At 40.7% G+C, this 24,003-nt stretch overlaps 1 protein-coding gene across 2 annotated transcripts; it reads right to left on the reverse strand.

Annotated features, from left to right (window-relative positions):
* Nucleotides 1–463: 463 nt before the first annotated feature.
* stk11ip (serine/threonine kinase 11 interacting protein) lies at nucleotides 464–23,991 on the reverse strand. 2 transcript variants are annotated; one of them, XM_053314622.1, is made up of 26 exons: nucleotides 23,854–23,991; nucleotides 23,473–23,540; nucleotides 21,640–21,842; nucleotides 21,186–21,260; nucleotides 20,934–21,029; nucleotides 20,722–20,829; nucleotides 20,559–20,630; nucleotides 20,290–20,419; nucleotides 19,997–20,100; nucleotides 19,794–19,883; nucleotides 19,311–19,352; nucleotides 18,934–19,101; nucleotides 18,735–18,816; nucleotides 18,092–18,544; nucleotides 17,670–17,899; nucleotides 17,294–17,404; nucleotides 16,205–16,427; nucleotides 14,462–14,619; nucleotides 14,105–14,357; nucleotides 12,476–12,585; nucleotides 11,115–11,212; nucleotides 10,015–10,193; nucleotides 5,338–5,422; nucleotides 4,093–4,175; nucleotides 2,715–2,941; nucleotides 464–1,797 (listed from the first exon to the last, which is right to left on the reverse strand). In XM_053314622.1, the coding sequence occupies exons 2-26, from the start codon at nucleotides 23,537–23,539 to the stop codon at nucleotides 1,657–1,659; spliced, it is 3,588 nt and encodes a 1,195-aa protein (XP_053170597.1). In that variant the 5' UTR covers nucleotide 23,540; nucleotides 23,854–23,991; the 3' UTR covers nucleotides 464–1,656. The 2 variants fall into 2 exon arrangements, with proteins under 2 accessions (XP_053170597.1, XP_053170596.1); XM_053314621.1 differs by having other exon boundaries at nucleotides 10,015–10,196.
* Nucleotides 23,992–24,003: the final 12 nt, after the last annotated feature.

Below are 24,003 nucleotides of genomic sequence, written 5' to 3' on the forward strand. Positions count from 1 at the left end.
CAATAAGCTGATATGTTTCCTCGGGTTATCTTTTGACATCAGTAGGTCAAATACTTCCTGTCAAGCTTCTATCTCTCCATACAAACTTTGAGTATTAGACCTACAGAGGAAGCTTGCATACCAAAATCATTTCAGTGTTAATAAGCTCTTTCCTGTTATCATCCAATCTGACAGTAGAGGAGAGACTGTTTCAACTGCTCAGACAAGTTTCTTCAAATATGTGACACCTGAAATGAGAGAAGTAGCATTAAAGGATGTATTTCACCCAGTATTTCTCTTATTTCTTACAGTTTAAGTAAATTGATCCAATATGAGACATATTTCTATTCTTTATGGGGACTTAAATTGCTGTTGTTGTGGATACAGTAGAAGATATGCGTATATTTAAGCTGAAAAGGAAAAAAAACAATGTCTGGTTGAGTTTAGGAAAAAGAAACCATTCAAAAATAAAGTTAATGCATTACTTCTGTATTCAATTATACATATCATACATCATACACAAACATTTCACTTCTTTCTTTTTTTTAAATTCATATAAAAATAAAAGATAGTTTTCTGCATCAACCCATTATGAAAAAAATACTGGCAAAGAAATAAATTAATAATGCTTTCTCTAAATTGACGTTAACAGTGCTGAATAGATGCATTCGTACATGATGATAATAAAGACATCACAGTGGCTAAAATGACATGTTTGACAGATGAATACTAACTAAAGCATTTAGTTATGATAAATGCACTGAATAATGATAATACCTAACAGAGATTTTTCTTCATAGTTAAAACAAAACAAAAATAAAGTCAAGTTACAAATAAACAAAATCTCAAATTCCCCAACTTTTACTACCACTATTCAGAATTTCTTCAAGTTTTGCACCTCTTGGATCCTTTTTAGTTCACATAACACAGTGCAGAGATGCATCACATGACCCTAATTGGGGGGAGAAAGATGTGAGGAAACCCCGATGACAGCGTCTTGAGCCTTGGCCTTTTCGGAGGCACCACCCCAGCCTCATGTTTAGCGCGTGATGTCACAATTCACTGCACCCTAAGATGGCGATGTCAGGCTTAATGAGGGGGTGGGGGATGAATTTACGCACACACACACACACACACACACACACACACACGGAGAGATCACATACATATTTTGGGCTCAGCTCCTTTCATTTCTCCCCAAAAAACCTCCAAACTTAATGAACTCTTAGTTCCAAAGCCCCAAATCTGCTCCATCTGAGCTGCATGCTACAAGGATTTAAGAACACAATAAGATGCATTAAGGTGCAATTCAATAAGAAAACGTAGCAGCTGCAAAGGGAACAAGGCACACTCCATTTTCAGCTGTAGAAAACTTGAGTGGGATGGTATCTAGATATGTGGTATCTTATGCAACCAGTGCTTTTACAGGCTTGTGTACCACATGAATGAGTGCAATCATTTCCAAGTTCTTGGCTAAAAAGACGATGAAAGCAATGAGCGTAATGGGACCAGACTGAGTGCAGATTGTGTAGAGAGAAAATAAAGACACACTCGCTCACGCTCAGTAAACATTTCCCAGGACCAACACGCAGATTCATGCTCACAAAATACACAGGAGCACGCATACACAAAGTCTGTAACTTTTTTTTTTTTTTCTTCTTTCCTGGCCTCCCCCCATTATGCCTCTTTGTCTTGCAGGCTTGTGTGCAGTTTTACTCCGAACATGGCCTCCCACTGTGCTCTGACCCAGGCCAGAAGACCCTGGAGGAGCTCGCTGCTCTCCGAGCGCACACACCAAGTTTTCTCCTGTTTCACAGTCTGTGGGGAGAAAACACAGTGTTGGAAAGCAAAGAAAATGAAAGCAGTTAATCACAAGTAAATCCAAGCTGACAATACTTCAAACTTTGGGCTGCTGCTGAAACACAAAACTGATATCACAAAAAAAAAAAAAAAAAAAAAATGCATGAAGATAAAATGTATGTAAAATGTAAAGTGTACATCTGGATTGTATTTGATTGAAGTGAAATTGTGATGTAAATGTGAAAGGTGGCAAATTAAAGAATTCAGGTAGCTGTGTGGTCAAATCAACAGAAAACATTGCTTTACATATAAATAAATTTCCCTTTTTTTTTGCCATTTTTTTGTTTATTTAGGAACTAACAGCTGAGACATGGGAGCGATAGAATAGAGAGAGGGATGATTGGATAACAAACATTTGAACCCACAACATCACAGCCAACTGAGCCAACAGAACACCACAAATACCAGAACTGATATGCAATTACTCACTTCTACTGACTGTTTTAGTGAGGTAGGACGCTTCATTACAATTTTCTGTTTTTCTCTGTTGTTTTTTTTTTTAACCTGAAACAGTGTTTGAGTGCTTACTCTTGATTGCTCCCCGACTAAACAAACTTTAATTTGTTTTTGATTCTTTATGGGTCAAACATGCTGCAAAGAATAAGGTTCATTATGGATTCAAGCACGAGATCAGGAATGAGCTAGTACTTTCCCATCGACTACCTTGCTCAGACTTGCTACTGCTCCATTCATTTTGGAGAAAAGAAGCCAGTCAGGCACAATAAGGTAGCCCATTGTTAAGGTATATTAAAAAATAAAGTATATTTCTACCTTTTTTTTTTTGCATCGACTGTTGTTGTTTTTGCCACTCTAACCAAGCACAAAAAAATCTATTTCACCTCATACTTTCACACACTTACTGTACATATACTAACCTCATCATAAAGCTTGACATCCATCCTGCACTGATCTGAAGGCCACAGGTTGATGGAGCTCACGCAGCTGATCGGCAGCGTTTCCAACACGGTGAAGCTCCCGCTGCTCGGCTCTTTTTGCTCACCAGCCTCTGTGTCGTTGGAACTCTTCCTCCACTGGTGGTCCTCTTTGAGCAGATACAGCGTTTCTCTGGTTGCCAGGACTGTCAAAGGCGTCCAAATGTCCTCTGGGAGGATATATGAAAATATGAGCGGATGCACTCAAGCTGTAATGACAATACTCTGTTGCTTTCTTTTGGTATTTGTGCTTACTTTTCCCCCACAGAAATTCACCTAATCTACATCACCCAGTGAGCTAACCAAACATCAGTGAACAACATCCTCTTGGCTTTCTTAAAAACACAAAACTGTTTTTAAGTGGAGATTTTAGCCTCTGATCTAGTACTGCAGGTAACAGACACGGGTCAGTGAATGTTAAAGTACCTTTTTATTACAAACTAAGATGAGTTTTGGTGTTGTATTTCATGTCGACGAGCTCCGGCTTCAGAGGAGCAAGCGGAGAGGGGGGAAAAAGGCAGATCTAGGCACGCTAAAATTATGGCACTTGAAATTCCATGGGAGTTCACAGCTGTGTGGCCTGAAGCTACCTTGGCTTTGTGCTGCGGCGCAGACAGAGAGGCATCCTGTAGCACCAGTACACATGTACGGACCACATGCGCAACACACAGTTGCCTGTCAGCCGGTCCAGTCAAAACAGTAGATTCTTACCCCCTTTTTATGGCAAAGTATGAAAACACTGATATTTAACAGGCGCCTCACGTCAGCCTCTCCCCACAAAAATTACATCCTCTCCCTCCTCCTGCCATAATCTAGTTTTATCTAGAAGGAAATAAAATCTCATATCGTTTTACTCCTTATTTCTTACGTTTATTTTCCTGGCACTTCTCTTTCATATAGGATCACAGGAATATTTTTAGAGCTTTTATTGGCCTCCTTACTGCTGGTTATTGCTATTTCTTATGATCTAACCACATATTCTACTTTTTCATTACAGTGTAATCTAAATCACATGAATAAAAAAAAAGAAAAAAGAAAAAAAGATGATCTAGTTGTCTGTATACACAAACCACACCAGTGTAAATCTGTAAATGTGGAAAATGGGGCGTGAAGTAATTTAGAAAGAGACATATACAGAAGTCAGTATACATGACATGATCAGACTTGACATCTGATCTTTTAAGAAGAGGCAAAAAAAGAGGAAAAACCAGGGTAGTATGTTGAAAGAACACGTGAGAGCAGATTTTTCCTACATTGATAAATGGATTTTAAACACTCGTGTGATTTCATAATGAAGTGACAGAATGAGTGCACGTGTCACCTTGCAGGACGAACGCCAGAATGTAGAAAAACTGCAGCTGGCCGTCCTCCACATCTGCCTGAATGTCTTCGCACACCAGAGGCCTAATCAATCAAAAAGAAAAACAAGTGTTAACATTGCAGAACGTGTATGTATATTTACACCAAAAGAATCTCCTATCACTCTTTAAACTGGCTGCTGTCTTGTTCAAAATCACAGACACTGTTTTTATAAAGATAACAGAGTTGTTGTGGCGGTTTTTGCGGCTGGCAGGTGCTCCACATATTCTCTCAGATGGAAACGTTTCAAACATCGCTGGGTGAATTTCACAGTAACTGTGAAGCAAAGGGCAAATTGATGTAATAATAGCTGACAGGGCTTGTCTTGGATTGCACAAACACTGGATGTGTGTTCTGTGAGTGCGGTTAGCCGCTTCGCAACACATCAAGAGGCTGCTTTGATTGGTTTTTATTTTCTGATTATTGAGCAGCGGAGACTGGTGCCAAATGACATATTGGGAGATTTGAGATATCAGTGGGTGTTGGTAAATTGATATACATTTATTCCATCTAGTCTACGTTTCATGATGAAGGCGGCTCCTTGGAATTTGTGTCTTCCTAATCTAAGGAAAATTACTATTTATTTGACTTCTCAGCTGGATAAAGTGTGTTTGTCAGATTGTCCAAACTACTCCAAAAGGCATATACAGCTTATTCACAGCATGTTTTTTTTTTTTTTTTGCACATTTCACACTTGTTTGTGAGGTTTTGAGTGTTTTTCTTGTCTGAAATAATAATGTCATGTACATAACCACCGAGAACTGAGAGAAAACCTACAATATATCAGTTTTTAGAGAGAAAAACATACAAATAAAGGTGTAGAAAAACCACGGGAGGTAACAACAAACTACACAACGGGGCGAGTTTGCTACAGGATTTGTGGCGCAACACATGCTACAAATTAAGATGTGGTTTACCAGCTAATTTAGTGGGGCAGTTTTACAAAATGAAGTCTAAGAAAAGCTGATTGTAATTATCTAAAGATGTGCCAGGACTGCGCAGCGTTAGAACTTCTACCCCTTTTCTACTTACACCTCGCCACCACATACAAAATGAACACAACAACACTGTTTAGTTTACAACTTCGAGCATCAAATGCATTAAAATTGAAGACATCTGCCATTTTCTTGCTGCGTCCCCCCCCCCTCCCCCCACCCCCCGGTTGCAGCTACCCCTGGAGGTGTAGCGAAGGCAGTGTGGAGCATACCAGAGGTGGTGCTGAGGGTTGAGTCTCGTCGTGGAGATGGATTTCAGCTTGCTGTCTGACTTGTGAGCCATCTCACGCACGATTCCTGGAGAAATAAGATCAAAAACAAGCACAAAATAAAAAAATCTGTTTTATCAATCACACTAGTGCTGAAACAATTAGTCGATTAATCCGTAATCAATTCACAGAATCATGACTTTTTAAGCTTAGAAGAATTTGACTCTTTTTAGCTTCTCAGATGTTTTCTATCATCGTAGATCACAGATGTTTGGATTTGATACCAGTTTAAAGAAAACTAGTTAGAGCATGTGACGGCACCTTGGTTTCTGGGAAGTTCTGGCTGTTTCTTCACTATCTTATAACATTTTACCTCATAAAATTTCATTGTTTAATCGTAAAAACAATCAACACATTAACTAATAATGAAAGTAATCATTAGCTACGCCTCTAAATGGCAACTACAGCCTTAATTATTTGGTTAAAAGTGTTGCTGTGAAGTCAAATGTGTTGTATTTGTGTTTCAATTGTGCACTCTCGCATTTTCAAGCATTAATAAAGACAGAAAAATGATTCTGTAACAATACGACAAAAAAGGAAAGATTATCAAAGCTTATCCGCCAAGCAAAGATGCATTATGTGACATCTTTACAAGCTAAGAATTTCGGAGATTTATTATGAAAATGATGCATCGCATTCGAGCAGAACTGTAGTTTTACAGCCCTAAGCGTGTGAAACAGCTGTGAGGATGAACAGCTGTGTGTAACTGTCCGAACAGACGATGTCAAACACATATCAAACTCAAAAAGGGAGCATCCTTCTGTCTTGACTTTGGACCTAAAATTTTGGCGTCATAAAAAAACGTATCAAGGAGGGAAGTGTGCGCAAGGGAAGGGATGGAAGCATGGGAGTGAGGTCAAGAAAAAAAAAACACCTTTAAACTTGAAAAGATACAGTAAAAGTAGCCTAAATATGTCACACCCAAACATTTGAGGAAAGAGGTCTACAACACAAAAGCCAAACTCAATACGAGAGACTTCTACTTCTGCTATTGTAGCCGTGATAAGAAAGCCAAAAAGATCTCTGGTTGCAGGTGTAAGATTGCAGCTCCATAGAATCGGTGGGTGAGAAAACGCCGGGAACACAATGCGCCTGGGTCATGCTAGCATTCATAACTTTGTAGCGTGACATTGAGAGCGACAACAATACAGGGGCGAGGGGAGGATATCTGCAGTGTGGCTTCACAGTCAAGTTTGAATAGACGGACTTCAAACAGGATTTAAAGGGACACTGAGGGAGGAGGGGGGGGGGGGATGGAGGACAATGCTGGGCTTTACAGTGCTGAAGAATGAGATTATGACATGAAGAAGGTGCTCATCAATATCATTTTTCCATAAAAAAGAGGTTAGAAAATATATGTAGATGTCTATGTTCTTATACTCTGCTATTCATGGATTTGCACTGCTGGAGAATGAATTACACTAATTCTACTTCTATATTTCAACTTGAAACAGTGCAAATGGTCTCAAGGTAATTACTGTGGTAAAAAAATAAAATAAAAAAAATGAAAAGTTAAAATGTTAAGTATTCTGGTGTCCATCAAAAACTGTTGCTCTTGGATGAAGGAGTCGGGGAGATCTTGTCCTGTTTTTTGTCATGTCTGATATTTCTAAATACTCTGCCCGACAAAGAGAACGTCAACTTTAATCAGACTCAAGTCCATTTCCAGTCTTGTAACCCTTGTTTTCTTTCTGAATGGAGTTTAATGAAAAAAAAAAAAAAAGGTTGATGAAGATTGAGTTTGCCTTAAAATATTTTGGACAAAACTTGACAGATGGCTCAAAATCACTTCCATGAAAATATGATTCGAGGAAATTTGCATTGGACTCAAGTCAGAGTCTCGCACACTGCTCGGCGCTGGCTGGACATTTTTCATGCGTTTTTGAAGCAGTGAGCGATTCAATGACATGTCTGCGCCGACAGCTTTATCGAGGTGCCATCCAAGATCGCGATCACGGGTAAGCAAAGGTGACATGCCGATCGTGTTACGAACTACGCCTGCAATGGATGGGCTGGGATAGTTGGTGCTCTGGTCTGTGTCATTTCTGCTTCCTCCTATTTCAGTCCCAGACTCCTTGGCTGCCTCTACCACAAATACCAATGCCCCTGATTATTTTCACATGTAATCAAACACCAATACTACTCTTTGATATGTCGGACAGAGGGGAGAGGAGGATGTGTGAAAGGGATAAAGATTACATTTTGAGGTCTAGTTTGTGAAAAACAGGAAAATTAAGCAGCTTAAGTTGCATTTCACCATAAACCATGTTGTGTTTTGCTAACACTGACAGCTATAACCATGTTGGAGAGATGCATCCATCACTCCAGACAAATCTGCTTTAACACAGTTTGAGTACGACAATAAAATCTGACATATTTCTCCATATGAGAGAAAACATCTTGCCTCAACACAAAAAAAAGTGGGGAAGATTACTAACACATTTTTCAACAACACTCCTTTTTTCTTCCCCCCCAAAAAAAATCCTTGTGTTATCGCTCATGTTTCAATAAAGTTGAGTCAGACTTGGTTAGGACAAGAAGGTCCGACTTCCAGAAAACTGTCCACGTCATAACCGCGTCCCTACCTCCGTCTTCCAGCCAAGCGAGGCCTTCGCCGTTCCAGTTGTGGTTTTGAACTCGGTCCACATGACAGGAGCCAGCTTGGACCATAGACGGGGTTTGTTATGGTTAAGCTTTTCCGTACGTCTTTGGACAAAATATTACAACAGCTGTTTTTGGGTTAATTTGCCATTATGAAATGAAAGTTTGGCTCTTTATCTTTAAGTATTATAAGGAATATGATCATGATATCCGTGTTGTGTATTGTATCTGGTACTAGTTTAAATCACTGATATTTACCACGAAAAACATCAGATTTCCCGTGCATCTTTTTTTAAAGGATAGACTTGACAAACAAACATGTTTTTCAGTTTGTGTTGTTGCTCTTTTTTTTTTTATTGTTTTTTGGGTTTTTTTGGACGATCTCTGCGGTGTTGCTGAAAGCAATCTGGAATCGTTTTTAGCGACGGAGAATACAACACAGTAAATGAGCTGTTTATGAATATACACAGAAAGAAAAGGCCGTAGGGAAGAGAGAGTGAGGGAGGGAGAGGGGGGGAGAGAGAGAGAGAGAGAGAGAGAGAGAGAGAGAGAGAGAGAGAGAGAGGGAGAGAGAGAGAGAGAGAGAGAAATGGAAAAAAAGAAAGGGAAAGTGTGTGTTGGTCAAAGTGAGAAATGCATCTGGTCAATCAGAGGACGGAATGTGACTCAGAGGATACGTCCATGGCCACCCACATATGTCTGAGTGGTGCATCTATATTTGCACTTTTTCCTTCATTCATTTCCTTGCTCTTTTTAGCACTTTTTCTTTGGGGAAAATAAAGTCAGAAGTAGAAAAAGTATAACAAGAACTTTAAGTGCGTTCAAGTCAAATTGAATAGTTCTGGACAATTAGCACTGTTGGACAATGCTGGTAGATACTAAATAGTTTATGAAACTCATACCTCTTTATTCATCTTATCTGAATCATGTCTAAACTCTTTTGTAGTCTGTTTCTGTATGAATTGATTACAATAATTGTGAACAATGTTTCTATGCTGACAAGATTCCAAACAAGATTTGTGACTTAGTTGAACACGATATTAAATAACATTAAGAAAGAGGAAATAAAAAACAGAATCGCTTTTAAAAAAACCCAATATTCAATATGTAAGATCATGTTTGAAATACAGTGACGACGACGACGACGACGACGACTGTTAAACGTTTCCATTCATTTCCAAAAATAATTTTACTTGATTGTGGATTTGAGTGAGAGCTGGACACAAATGTCAGACAGCAGCTGAAAGCAGAGAGTTGTGGGGGAAAAAAAGGAGGGGGGGACTGCTCCTCTAATCATCTGTTTTTGTCTGTGTTTAGTATCTCGTACCCTGAGAACGGTAATATGAAGCACTAATTATAGGACCTACATACGTCACAATATTCCCAAAATCTGGAGTTATTTTTACTAAAAGTGATCGGCAACGCTTTTTTCGACGTGCCAAGATGTTTTCCTGTTTTCTCTAAACTTTTAGGGGCTTGAAATCATCAAATTCATTTTCCATATTTTTCCAGACATTCCAGGGCTGAGTCGGAGCCCCCGTCTAATAAAAGGTTTTCCTCTCAGCCTCTGGTCCTCGCTTGCAGACAAGTTGGTCTGGGCAGGATGTACTCAGCCCAATACAGAGGGGGACGGGCCAGATATTTGCTTCACATAACACACATATGGTATAGTATTAGTTTGTGAGGGGAGTAGGCTGGATTTCTCAGTTTGTGGCACCATGCCTGCTAGAGGAACATGCTGTTCCAATACCAGCCTCAGGGATTCAACATTACTCTACAGCCTTTTTTAAAAATCAAAATTAGTCCACGGTTTATTATTTTGTGGCATCTTCCCTCAAATTGCCCTGAGGTAAGTGCTCAAACCAGTGTAACCAGTGGGTGAGGAGAGAACAGGGTCAGCGAGTTTCTTTTTCCAACCATATTCACAAAAATAAAACTTCCTTTTATGTGTTTTTCCATATATTAAAACACAAAACATTTTCCACTTTGCTCGTATTTGGCAGAGTTTCCTTTTTTTACCTGTCAAGAGGCCAAAGAAGCGTTTGCAGCGTAAACTGTCCCTCACAAGGAGGGTGTAGGCCACGCCCCCATCTCCAAACTCCATGTGGATGCTCTGAGAGCCCAGACCCACCTCCAGGTAGCTCAGTTCCATGATTGGGTGGCTGTCTTTCTTCTGCAGCCAATCAGAGAGCTGACCTCTGCTGGGAGGAAACAAAAGAAAATGTACTGTCACACTGACATGGATTAAACGGTTTACTTGATCTCTGATGTGTCAAGTTGTGACTGCCAGAACAACACTTAAATATGACTGTTAGATGACTGATGATAATGACTCACAGAATATTTAGCTTTAGGCTTTTATGAATTTGAAAACAGATATAAGGTCAAATCTAACAGTTTGGTTTCTTGCACAATTTCAGGAACCAGGAAAGTGTGTTCTTCTGCTCTAAAATCACAGTATAGTCTTTTTGTATGTGACCCAGTGACCGGAGCAAAATGGCTCTTCATTCATGTGACAGAGGAGAGGAAAATAAGAAAGAGGCTCAAACTGACAGCAGGAGTTTAAAAAAACCCCAAAAACCCACAGTCCTGAGACACTCAAGGTCAATCTGTTCTCAAGATGTGACCCAGAAACCTGGGCAGGTTATGCAATATTATCCACACGCTAACGGTAGGCGTAGGAGCTACACACCGACACCTATGGCACTGATGTTTAACTGCAGTCTTGCGCCCTCTTTTGTATTAATGTTCCCACTCGGAGAACTTAAGTTTATCTTCCCTACATGAGGACTACAACCTCTCCCTGTGGTCTCTCCCTTCTTTCATTGTAGTGGTTGTTTTCCTTATATGAATGAGGGGGTCTCACATATTATCGAGATTGTGAGAACCTCTGAGAAAATGTTATGTCGGGCCTTATTTATTAATGGACAAAATTTAGTTAAAGCTAAGGCAATATTTTTTATTTAAAATGATGCCAGTTTTCCTTTTCTTTTCTTCTTCAAAAAAATCTAATATTGCCAGAATGCAAAATGAGATGACCATAAATTTATTTGTGGTACTCTTGCAGAAAATCATACTGAGAAAGTTCTTCATGTGTCTTGGACAGTTGCTCTACTTACTGGGTTTCTGAGGTCATCTCCAGGAAATACAATCGCTGGTCTGACACCACCAACAGAGAGGGAACCTCCCACGGCTCCCCAAAGTTGACAGCTGACATCTGAAAGCACACAGAAAAAGTGATACATGACATTAACAGGAAAATGATTACCCTATAAAAATCATGCTTTTTTAAAAACAGCATTAAAATGTGAATCATACTGGAGAACAATAAATTCAAACCCTGCTTTTTTTAATCAACCATATCCTCAGCTGACAGCTAACAGTTTTTTCTCGAGCTCTTTAAAAGGTTTAAACTTGTTCTGAGGTCTTGCTTCACTTCCTTTGAAACAACACGCGAAGTAAAAGCACAAGTTAAACAGCAAGCAGCCCCTGTCACTGGATAAATAAACATAACTAAGATGAATGGAGCGGGACCTCCTGTTTCCAGCTGCGGTTTGTTTGGTCCTGCTCAGCTCTTTGCTCTTCGTCCAGGTGTCTGACAGAGACGAGCAATAGCCTGCTGATTCGAAGTGCTCCCAGGATGCACTGCATATTAAAAGAGGTCTCAGAGTCCGTTGAGTGACAGCAGGGGCGGAGGGGGGCGAAAGTAGTCAAAGGAGCTACAGTGCAGAAGAAGAAGAAGACGAGCGAAGCTGAATGAGCTCCCGGGAGAGTTACTGACTGCGTTCGTCTTGGCTGACTCTGATGAAACCACAGCTCAAGTGCTGTAGGTCTTAGTTGTCACCACCCATTAAAGAGGAATCTCTCGGTCATCGGGGACATATATAAAAGGACTTTTTAAAAACCGCAAAAAAGAAACAATAACAGCGATTTAAAAACATTACACTGCTAAATTTCAGTGATAATTCACAGGCCACTGCTTTAATGGAGGCAATAATAGCAGCTCCAGCTGATGGGGTCACCTGATCGTCTGCAAAAGTCAAATCTGATCACACTAACACAGTTGTGATGAAGCAAATGTGCTATTTGATTGTTTATCTCTTAAAAGGAATATTTATATAAGATCGATTCTGCTCTCATGAATGCTTGCATCAGTTCTCCTGAGGCTGGAGCTGATACGAGACTATAAACAACTAGCCTGGTTCTGTTCAAAGGTCTGAAAAAACCTGCCTCCCAGCACCTCTAAAGATCACATATCAACACATTATATCTTGTCTGTTTAGTTTGCACAAGAATCCAATTGTTAAAACAGCACTCCAGGAAATCACTGTGACCTGGCAGCTACAGACATGACATTATGTATTAATCTTCTTATCTCTCTCAACAACAAAGTGAACAAGGATATGAATCAGAATGCCAATCTATTCCTTTGACTAGATTTTGAGGGGCTTTAATATAAGTGAGTGTTACTGTTACAAACCTTAAGAAAAGAATGAAACTCCTCTTCCTCTTCGAAGACCTCCACGTCCAGGAAAAGCTTCAGGCGATGGTCCACCGCCTCGTAGTCCTCAGACAGCAGGTCCAAATCATCTAAAGATACATCAAGAGGTGGTCTGCCTTAAAATTATACAACCAAACTGAAATGTTTGAGAACATTTGGCAGTAAAAGCTGTAAAACTTGCATTTTTGAGCACACATGAGACCTATACTAGGGCTTAAATATGATTTATAAAAAAACAAGATGTACTAAAACCAAATAAATCTTTTTTTGGATAGTTTTTTTTATACCCTTAAATGATAATTTACATTTATAGTTAAGCCAGAGTTTCCTGGTGGCAATGCGAAGACTTACATATTTCATGGCTTTTACGAAACCTTATCCAGATTTTTACTGCGGCAGACTCTAGTATTAGCCAGCAGCCCTCACGCAGAAAGGCATTTAAGAGCAATAAATCCAGCAATGAACACAAATAGAGGTTATTTGAACGCTGATGAATGGTTACAGCTAATCAAAAATGACAGGGCATGGACCTGCAGGGGCCAAAACAAACCCCAGTATCTTTCATTTGGAGAGAGCACAAACAGATCAGATTTTTTGTTAAAAAGGTCCTTTGAACCTTCAGACAAAGTTCTTTCTTAAAGGTGAAAGGTGTACGAACACAGACACACGCTGACACATGCAGACCCACAAACACACACACAGACTCTCAGGTTGGTTGGAGACAAAGCCCTCCTTTAGAAACAAAATGAAAATTTGTGGGCTGCCCCGCAACAATGGGTGCACTGTATCACTAAAAACAGACACTATACTCAGTGTAAGTCAGTCTTTGAGGATGAGGATGAGCTGTCTCCAGTGTGAGACTGTGGTTTCAGAAGGACAGATTACATGGGGTTGGCACTGCAACTACAGTCATAGCAAAAAAAAAAAAAAAAAGGAAAAAAAAAAACACACAGAAAGCTGTTATTACGCCTCAGCCCTCTCTCTTTTTGGTCTTTTTTTTTTCCTCCCATCACTTCCAGTAATGACTCCAATCTGTCTTGTTGCACAGTCACCATGTGGTTCGTCTAAAAATGGCAGACAGATGTGGAGAAATCGGATGCTGTCACAGAGATACACCACATCCACGAAATCCAAATGCTTCCCATCTCTGCTCACTTTCAATTAAGACAGAAATCTATCTTTAGGGGGAAAAACAATGAAGCTGATGCAAACAGTTTATACCACATGTCACAGTTGATGTGTTTTACAATGACCTTGAGAAATGTAGAATTTGATTTATAAGTAATAAAACACCATTTATATTTTTACTGCTGTTTGGGCTTTCCTCCAATAAACAGTGCCTGCCACCACTGCGATGTGATTTTGGATGTTGCTACAGCTGCGATGATAAGTCTATTAATCAAATCTATTAACGTCCATTTTGGTTTTAATCGAGCTTAAATGACAAACATTTGTTGGGCCCAGCTTTGAAAATGTCAGGATTTGCTGCTTTTATGCCTTTTTTCTGAGTTTTGAACTGTTAGTGATGACTCTTTGTGATCTGAAAAGCAGTTTTGAGCATTTTTACACTGTTTTCTCACACTTCTTCACACATGTACAAATACCCACCATTCGGGGAGGCTCTTTCTGCAGGTTGGGACTGGACTTCAGGTGGTGTACCATCGAGGGCGGAGTAGTGGTAACTCCCAGCCAGATCCTCTTTACTTTGGCAGTCTGTGTTGTAAGAAAGACTGCAGGTATCGCTTTGACCCTCCTTGATGAAGAAGGAGCTTCCCTGAGCCGTAACAAAGGTGGGATCTTCTGTAGTGATGGCAGATTCCAGAATAGGACTGCTACTAATACTGGCATCTGTGTAATCCTCCTGTCGTGATACAGAGAAAACATGGAAAAAATGTAACTCTTTGAACATCTTTGAGCTAAAGGCAACACAGACAGAGGAGAAGATGTTTTACTGATCAGAGAGACCTTATTGGCACTACGAGTGCTCTGGGTTATATCAAGGCGGTCGTCCTCACTGTCTGGCCTTGATGAACAGCGGATCGGTGTGCTGCAGCAGGGAGCTGCTTGGCCAGCCAGCTGGACAACATGGTCACTACCACACTCTGGACAAATGTTGGCGTTTCCTGGAAGCAAACAACCAAATATATCAGCAGGAATTTCCAAAAAAGCAAAAAGTGATAGAGAATAAGAAGTGCTCCCCCCCATGGCAACATCAAGCTATTGCAATAAAACGTGCAGATGTGTGGCAGCCTCGACTGTTTTATATCAAGTTATATTGATCATTGAAGGTTTTGTTATCAACAGAGTGAAGATGGCAGTTTCTTAAATATGTAGAGGTAATATTTTTTATTATTATAACTCCATATCTGAAGTTGTATATTAACACCTACTCCCAAACTGGAGGACAGTTTAATGGCTCTGACAACCAAATGACCCTGTAAATTTATAGAAAACACATGAGCTGTCATTCTTAACAAGTATCATATGTCACTTTTTTTCTCCTCCTGCAGGCTGTGTATTTGTGTAACCCACAGGCAAACAAACGCCTTAGTTCAGACACGTGCGAATGAAAAAAGGTATTTGTTGCCTGATATTTCAGCACAGCAGCAGACTAAGCACACTAACAAAAGGGAGCGAGGTTCCAAGAAATCCCCAAAACATCTGTCGAACAAAGCCTGTGCGCTGCCTGTGCGTGCCGGCGCAGGTCTTAATGTCAGGTTTGGTTGAATTGTTGAAGAGTGGCTGCCAGAGTGAAGCGTATTATCTGGTTCGTGCTGATTAAAGAGGTGGGAACTCAGCGGAATGGGCTGCTTGGCAATAAAAAGAGAAGAGATAACTCCTGGGAGGCTTCACTCAGGCCCATCTGAAAGCAGAAGTCTGTTTTGAGAAAATATGCAGTCCTGTGTAGACTGCCAATGGGAGCCGGATAGTTAAGCAGCAGTCACAAAGACACATAGGTGATAGGTGCCAGGTGTCAAATTGTTTGACCTTGTCTCGTGTCTATCTCATCTTCATTTTTCAACAACTGAGTCAGCTGACAAAAAAAGTGAAAAGTGCTGATTTTGACTAAACCTCATTTTTTTTTAAAAGGATGGTTGAGCGTGTGTGTGTGTGTGTGTGTGTGTGTGTGTGTGTGTGAGGCTGAGCGTTACTCAACTCAGGCTGGGAGGGACTCAGTATGAAGGAATGAATCAGACAAAAGCTTTTCAGAGTCAGGGCTGTGACCCTTGCGTGGGATGCTTTGACGTTACAGGATGACAGATGCAGATTACGACTAAAGCCAAACACCACGTTGCCTGGACCCTGATGCTTTGCTAGAACCTGATAGTCATATTTTTTGTGTATGTTATTTGATTCAGTTTTACTCCTTTGAACTGATTTTCAAGATGCCTTTTAAAGACCTAGTTAATCATTACAGATTACTGTTAATTACACCTTTATCCTCTTTTTGCATCACCTGTTTTTTTTACACTAGGCATACCTGTATGTATCTTTCTGTATGTAGATCTTGTAAATATAACTTATACTTTTGTGGTGCTTTTCAACTGTTTTTCCTCTTGATCAACAGACATTGTCCCAGATAAATTAACCAACATGTCAAAGTTAAATTTAAAACAAATAATTGCATCATACACATATCTCATCAGCTTCTACATGTCTCTGTTTGTCCAAGTATTTCTTAAAGGTGTCTCTAAACTTCTGACTCACCTTTGCTGCTGTCATCATACTCAGTTGACTCCTCCTCACCCTCTGGCAGAATGGCAGCCCCTCTACCTCTGCCCCTCCCTCCCTGCTCCTCTTCACTTCCTTCACTCTGAGCGCTGAACTCTGACCTGCAGCGGAGGCACTGCAGGCGAACACAGCTGGGACGGAGCTCGGAGTCACGCCGCCGGTTTTCCTCCGTCACATGAGACAGTACGTCGGTCAGAGCCTGGTTGTAAAAACAGTGACGTTCACACACACACACACACAGTGATTTTAATGAGCAAAACAGAGCAATCAACAATTGTCTGTGGAGAAATCAAGCTTGTAAGCTGAGAGAAGTTTACTTTCTTAGCAGTCAACAGCTCATTGAGCTTCCACTTAACCCTAGAAGAAAAATAGTTCTGTCTGGAAAGCTGCAAACCAGAAACTGTAGGACCTACATCAAGCTCCTCAAAGAGCCAAAAACCTGAAGATTTAAAAGGATCATTTCATAGGATAATGGGATATATCATTATTAATGTTGCTTCTGTAAAAACTACAAGGTGATATCCTTTACACCTCAGGTCTGTGTGTGTTATCCATGACAGAATCTCACATATTACAAATGCTATTGAGTTTCTGTGCTGCGTTAACACTATAACTGGCACGGACTCGCTGTTGCACAATGTGAGCGGACCAGAATCATAACAAGACAGTAAACATAGTACAGAGTGTACTGCTGCGAGTTGACGTCAAATTTGAGAACAAAAGATAACAAGGTTTGTGGTAGAGGGCGGCCTGCGAGCATGACGAGACTTGTGCAGTTTGTCCAAGATGCAAGTGGGCGATTTTCAACCCCCATCCCCCCCTTTTTTTTGTGTATGCGTGTATCTGTTTAGCCTGCCACACATATCACGCATGTAGATAAAAGGATAAAAGTTTTGCGGTATTGCCTCTGAGATAAATGAAATACTTCTCTGATAACGGGATCTTGATATAACATGGATGCTTAAGGCACATTGGGGTTTGTACTGTGTGTGTGTGTGTGTGTGTGTGTGTGTGTGTGTGTGTGTGTATGTAAGTGCATTTACAGGTAATGTATGCATCATTAACCTGAAGAGCCTGCTGTGGGTCATCATCCAGCAGCACATAGCTTCTCCTCCTCTTCTCCCTGCTGATGTAATCGAACTGAAGCTCCACAGCTGGAAGCATCTCTTCAGTCTCCTGAGACAAAACCCAGAAGAAAACTCATCAGTCATCTCTTTAAAACATTTTTTTTTTCTGGTGAATTTACGGGCATAGAGCTGAATGCTGTTTACTTTATACATGAAAACATGACGAACGCAGACGAAAATAACCTGCAAAATACTCAAACTGATACTTCATGCAATAAAATTTGTTTGACTGCTCCATGTGTTTCATATTATTTTTTAGCTGAGTCCTGCAAAATCTTGTGTTTCTTCTCAATATACAGTTTATAAATCTTCACCCCTCGGGTCCAGGCGGCCTCTGTGGTCTCCACCCCAGCCAAGCTGTCCAGCTCCAGTCGGCATCTCTCCTGGCCGCTCTGCATGTCCACCTCCAGCAACAGGCCCAGTTTGACACACAGGAACACCTCCCTCCTCTTCCTTCTCTTTTTCCTCGACTCGCCCTGGCCTTCGTTGTCTTCCTCTTCTTTGTCGGATAAGACGCCGACAACAAGGGGACGACACAGGTCCACTATGAAAAGCAGACGGACAGACAGAGAAAAGAACCTCAATAACCTTTTGAGACTGATTCAGAGGCGCTGTGTCTGCAACTCAATATATTAAATACATGCTAACATCTGTCTGTTATTGTTCTTATTCTTAAGAGTCAAAGCAGAACTTTGAGATCTTTTAACAGAAGTTTCCTTTTATAAAACAACCCTACCTCCCAGATCCTCCTCTTCTTCTTCCTCCTTTAAGTCTCCACTCTGTGCTCTAGCCGACCTCTGGGAGTCTGGACTCGGCCCAGGAGAGCCGACCACTCCCTGGCTCATCAGCGTGCTTTCCTCCAAGGTGGACTGTAAAGGACACCGTAGAGTGGACTCTGTTTCTGGTTCTGCATCCACACTGTCAGCCTCCGCCCTTTGCTCGGAGGAGAGAAGAGGTCGAGGGAGATCTTCCAGGACGTCCTCTGTGATGTCTGATGGACGTGTGCTGGTGCCGAGGCCGTTGGGGAGGGTTTGGGGTTGAGGATTGGGCTGGTTGGTGCTAACAACTGTGGTGATGGTAGAGGGGGACGCTCCATCTAGATGATGCTGGAACCGCAGCCAGTCCTCACCCAGCTGCTCTCTGAAGCTGGACATGCGTTCAATCTCTGCTTGGTGGGGAAGGACGATGGCTAGAGGAGAAACAACATGAGCTTTTATGTTTTCAATCTTTATACAACTGCTGAATTAGCTTTAATCTTTGACAGCTAGTGGAAATCTTGGTTAAAACAATAAAGAATAGGGAGAAAATTAAGTAAATTTAGATGCTTGGTACAATATTACAGTAAAATCCTATTAGAAGGACATGCTTTAATAACCAACCCTGTGTGGAGGACACTGGTCTGGGCTCGTAATCTGTATCACTGGGCTCAGAGATGCTGGCTCGCCGTACTCTAACTTTACTCTGAAACACAGAAAAGAAAAAGATGTCACAGCATTAAGTTTGTTTTACAAAATTAAACTCTCCTATAAAAGATAATACAACAGATGCCTGTTTTAATACCATGAGTTGGTCTCTTACCCTGGTTTTCTTCTTGCGAATGTGTGAGACTCCCACCTCCCCAACCGACATACTGTCACTCAGCTCCCCAGCTCCACTGGACACCTCCTGGTTACTCCGTTCGGGAGGTAGGGAAACTGGGGGAGCAATCTGTGGCTGGACAATCATCTGTCCTGGCTTTGGCAAAACCTGTGGAGAAACAGAGAAAATATGATATGTCAGTATTATCACAGTAATATCTTTCTGCTACATACTGTACATGTATATATAGTTGGAAATTATACTTCACTATAATGCAAATGAATATCATTGGCTCATACAATTTACCATTATGGCTTTTTCATTATCAATATATACAATCTGGTGTGAATAATCATATGATTGACTGAGAAACTTACTGATAACTCTGATGAGGACAGCTGGATGCCATCAAGTTTGAGCTGAAAAGAAACAAAGAAAACAGCTCTGAGTTCAGTGGAGCATATTCACATTTTTGTTCATCTGTTTTCCAGCAGGTGCCACTAAGTTCTGTTCTCTGATCTAATTTCTATAAATGAAACATGCCAAACTTCCACAGACATAAGAACAGATATAGGATTCTCCCAAAACATTTTCATTATTGGCTGAAAGCAAGAACAGCAGAGCAGCAATCAGTAGTCTTCTGCTTTGCTGAGTTTGAGCACTATTGTAGGTGTAAAGAGACTGCTTTCAAATAAATCAAGACATAACGGTCCTTACTACTACACTAAATGGTGTGTTTTATGGCCTTTTTTGAAAGATGACATCCTCCGACAAACATTTTCTTTTCTCATTACACCATTTTTCAACTAAAAAGATGTCATGTACAGTGTGTAAATCTATTTTTTATTGTTATTACTCACCCTGAGGTTGACAGCCTTTGGGGAGAGATGACGGACGGTACACGTGCGGTGAGTTTTCTGGAAGTACAGTGGGTTTCCCTCCAGGTTAAGCTACGAGACAGGATGTTACATTTTAGAGTAGGTATTGCACTGATCTCACAAACTGTATGTGTATGTACTGAATGACCTGCTGGAGCCTTTGTGGGGTAAGTATGTGTCCTTACTGTATTGAGGCAGTGCAGCAGGGAGAGAGGTGCCAGCTGGGAATGCTCCAACAGAAGATTATAGGCTAGGTCTAAGTGCTGGAGTGAAGACAACTGCTCCACTCCTGCTCAACCAGAGAGCACAGCGATGAAGGAAAACATGGACAAAGTATAAAAAACATAAATACAACACATGAGCACACACACACACACGTGAAAAGAGTAAAAAAATTGATGTATATCAAGTGCAATATGGGAAACTGGAAAGAATATTCATCATGAGTAATGAACGTGTCTTTGCCAGTCTACCCTACCATTTATAGTCTCTAGTTCATTGTTCCTGAGGATGAGTGTGAGCAGTTTGGCTCTGGCACTCAGGCCCAGCGTTGGCACCCTCTGCAGGCAGTTATAGCCAAGATTTAAGTGTTCCAGTTCACTCAGGGGCTGAGAGAAGGCGATGAGTTAATAAGACAGAAAGAAAAGCAGAACAAGGGTTTGACACAAGCAAAAACAGAGGAAAATATATCTGATAAATAAATTATAATATAATTATATTTAAAAAAAACACTGGCATCGAGCTTACCTTTAGAAATTCCGCGCACTCCTGAATCTTGTTATGGCTTAAATCCAAAAACTTCAAGACGTTCAGTAAACTCTACGAAAGAGAGAGATTGGACCGCTCAATACAGTTGAAACATCACCTAATAAAGGCAGCGATGATGCATCTACGTGTGTCTATGTCTCACTAGTGACTGGTCAAGGCAGACAATGGAGTTGTAGCTGAAGTTGAGCGTGTGCAGTTCCAGCCAAGGCAGTGCAGAGCTGAGATCACCGCCGCACAGGGAGAGCAGCTCCTAAAAAATAACCAACCAGACACACACACACACACACATTACTTCTCTAGAAGCCAGACACACCATACATGTAGTCACTGATAAATGTAATGTAGTGACAGTACCTCCAGGGAGCTGAGACTCTTTGAGCAGCTGAAGACCTCCAGCTGGGAGTAAACTCCTCTAAGTCCCTCTAGACAGTGCGGGGGGACACGCTTTAGCTATTGAGGAAAAGAGGCAAACATAAACACATCATGTGAGTAAAAAGCTCTAATCCCTAAATTTGTTTTCATGACAGAAACTGTCACTGAGAGGGAGGAAGAAGGGATTAAATAGAAACAACCAAGGGCTAAATGTAGTCAAAGGTAATACTGTACCTCTAAACACTTAAGAGACTTGAAGGGGAAGATTTTCAGCACAGACTGAAGTCTCACGCCGGGCGGGTTGATGAGCTGCATTTAAACATTAAGACACACAATAAGAATTCAAGATGAAGGGTGGGAGTCAGCGATATGTTGGCAATTGTTTTCAGTGTTTACACCTGCAAGCAAACAGACGCCTGTCAAAGTCCATATAATAACCATAAAAGTTCAATCATGAGTCACGATAGGGATGATTTCTTATTGTAAAGCAACCAATCACACAGACTGCAGCAAAAAAAAAAAACACTGGCACCACACAGCCAGCAATAAAAATACAATGACATTACTGCATAGACAAATAAAGATGTTTTGATGAGGCCTTTTCCCCATAGAACTGATATAGATTTGTCATGTTTTCCTGTTAAAAGCAGGCCTCATATAGAACAGACATTTTGGGGTACTAGCTCACCTTGAGGGAGATGGTCTTCTGCAGGACATCGAACAGGAATTGTAGATGCAGCAGGGAGGTGGTGTCGGCAGGGTGGGAGGGCAGAGCCAGAAAGCCGTGCTGCTGGCTCCTGGACAGCAGGTACTGTTCAAACAGCCTGTTCAGCTGCTGCAAGCTGGCGGCCTGCAGGGTCAGTGTGCTGCTGCCATCCAGCACTAAGTCGCCTGGAGGGCAAAAAAACAACCAGGATTAGACATTTAGCGGAAAACTTTTATCCACAATGATTTGTAATGTGTAATATAAAGAGAATGCAAAATTAGCTTAAACACAGGATTATCTTTTAAAAGACAGTTTATGGATGAGAAATAATGAGACAAATAAACAAGGCACAATCAGGAAAACATGCAATCAATCAATCAGTTACATTCCCACCAAGAAAATCTGGATAGCTTGTGGCTCACATTGTCTCATTAAGATTCTGTTTGATAGAGCAGATAACTCCTTGTGAAGTGTGGGATGATGTTACAGCCCCAACTTTCTACCCAGAGCAGTCTTTTCCTGAATTCTTGAAGCACCATCTCTGAAACCATTACAGATTGTAGCCAATGCATCTACCAAGTGTGCCAAACTGAATGCACGCTCTCTGCAACACACTCCGTTTGCAATTTATTAACACCCTTCAAGCAAAATTGGAAACATTGGTCTCTGCATGTCTACAGTATTTTGCCGATCCTATTTCCACGCTGACACATGTGAAAACACTTTTAAATAATGAGATCGCTTACAAATCAGAGCTCGAGCACCATAAATAGGCCCCAGGTTAACATTTGGTTTGGACGATATTGGACAGAGAGTCATGCCAGGTCTGGATACGGCACTGCAGGCGATACTTTCCATGCTGCCGAGCTCAAGACTGCGTTGCATGTGATGTGGATGAGATCCAGACCCACAGAGAAGATTTACCGTCATTTTTTCTGCCCTTTTTTTTTGTTCCTAACACAAATGTTTTTGTTTTCTTTTACTGTTTACTGGAGTGATAAAACATTTTGAGAATAAAAACAACCCCCCCCCCCCCCCTCGCCCTCTATTCTCTATTTGTCTTGATGATGTGTTATGTTTGGAATAAACATCCATACTTTACACATTTGGCTATCTGTGTGTGTGTGTTTACTACATGTATAAGCAAACTGTTATTCCCTACGCACAAAGCAAAAAACCTCAAGTGTTTTTTCTGTTAGTAAGCAGCTCGTGCTTCATTGTGCTTATTTAAATGATGGTTTTCAAAGAATGAAGCCTTTCAGTTCCCACTCTGAATCCACATCCAACAAAACCCACGGGAACACTTGATTAACTTAAATGGTTTACTTGAAACAATAAAAAATAAATAAAGATATAAAGCAACTGTACTCCAGTAACAAATTATATTTAAAAGGAGAAATGGAGAGGTCAAACCACATCCCCTCCTCCTGCAATCCTCCCCAAAAGTGCACAGGCAACAAAAATAGTCACCTTTTAACAAATGCCACAAATATAATATCAATGAAAATTCCCACATACATCTTAACTAAATTAACTTTTTACATTAAAACAAATATGATACAAAAATACCAACTTGCAGATATTACTCTTTTAAATCAGCTGTTTTAGTTTACAGTTTGTGTGTGCTATACTGATGCAAAAACACAATATTTTAATAACAGTTTGAGGAGTTTTGTTTACTTCTGCAAAATATGGTTTGGACTAAGATTGTGTGGTTAGTGTGTGGAGTAGCCTATAGTTTTAAAGATCAGAATAAACCTAGAGCTAAACATGGGCTTTAAAGGAAAGTGTGTAGGCTATGAGGTGTAACTTTACCATCATTTCGGAGGAGTGTGGCCAAGCTGTAGACAAGGGAGGACTGGCCACTGGGAGATACATCCATCCTGTGACGATTTACACAAGACATAATGTTAATAAATAAGGACATTCGTGTCATTTAGAAGCTGCAGCCTTGTCTTTGAAAGGACAAGTTGCTGAGCTCAAAGTACTCTTCATTTATTATTACTTCAGCGTCAACGAATAACCAGCAATCACAAAATTACAACCCTACTACCTTTCCAGTTCTACTTCTGATCGTGTTATTGCATCAATTGTCAATTAACAGCATTAAAAAACAACCCTGAAGCTAACGTTACTCAGCTAATATAAAGTAAGCTAACCCATTTCCTGGTTGCTAAGCCTAGAACAACAACATACCTGCGCAGTGACAGCCCGAAATATTAACGTCTAACATGAATTTTATGCTCGGAGAAGCCAGTGATAAAACTTGTCTGCATTTGTAAGCGAACAGGAGCGATGTTTCACTGCTAATTTGTTGGTAATGTTGACATTTTTTGGCGTCACATG

The sequence above is a fragment of the Scomber japonicus genome, chromosome 24, assembly GCF_027409825.1.
Source record: "Scomber japonicus isolate fScoJap1 chromosome 24, fScoJap1.pri, whole genome shotgun sequence".
Lineage (NCBI taxonomy): Eukaryota > Metazoa > Chordata > Actinopteri > Scombriformes > Scombridae > Scomber > Scomber japonicus.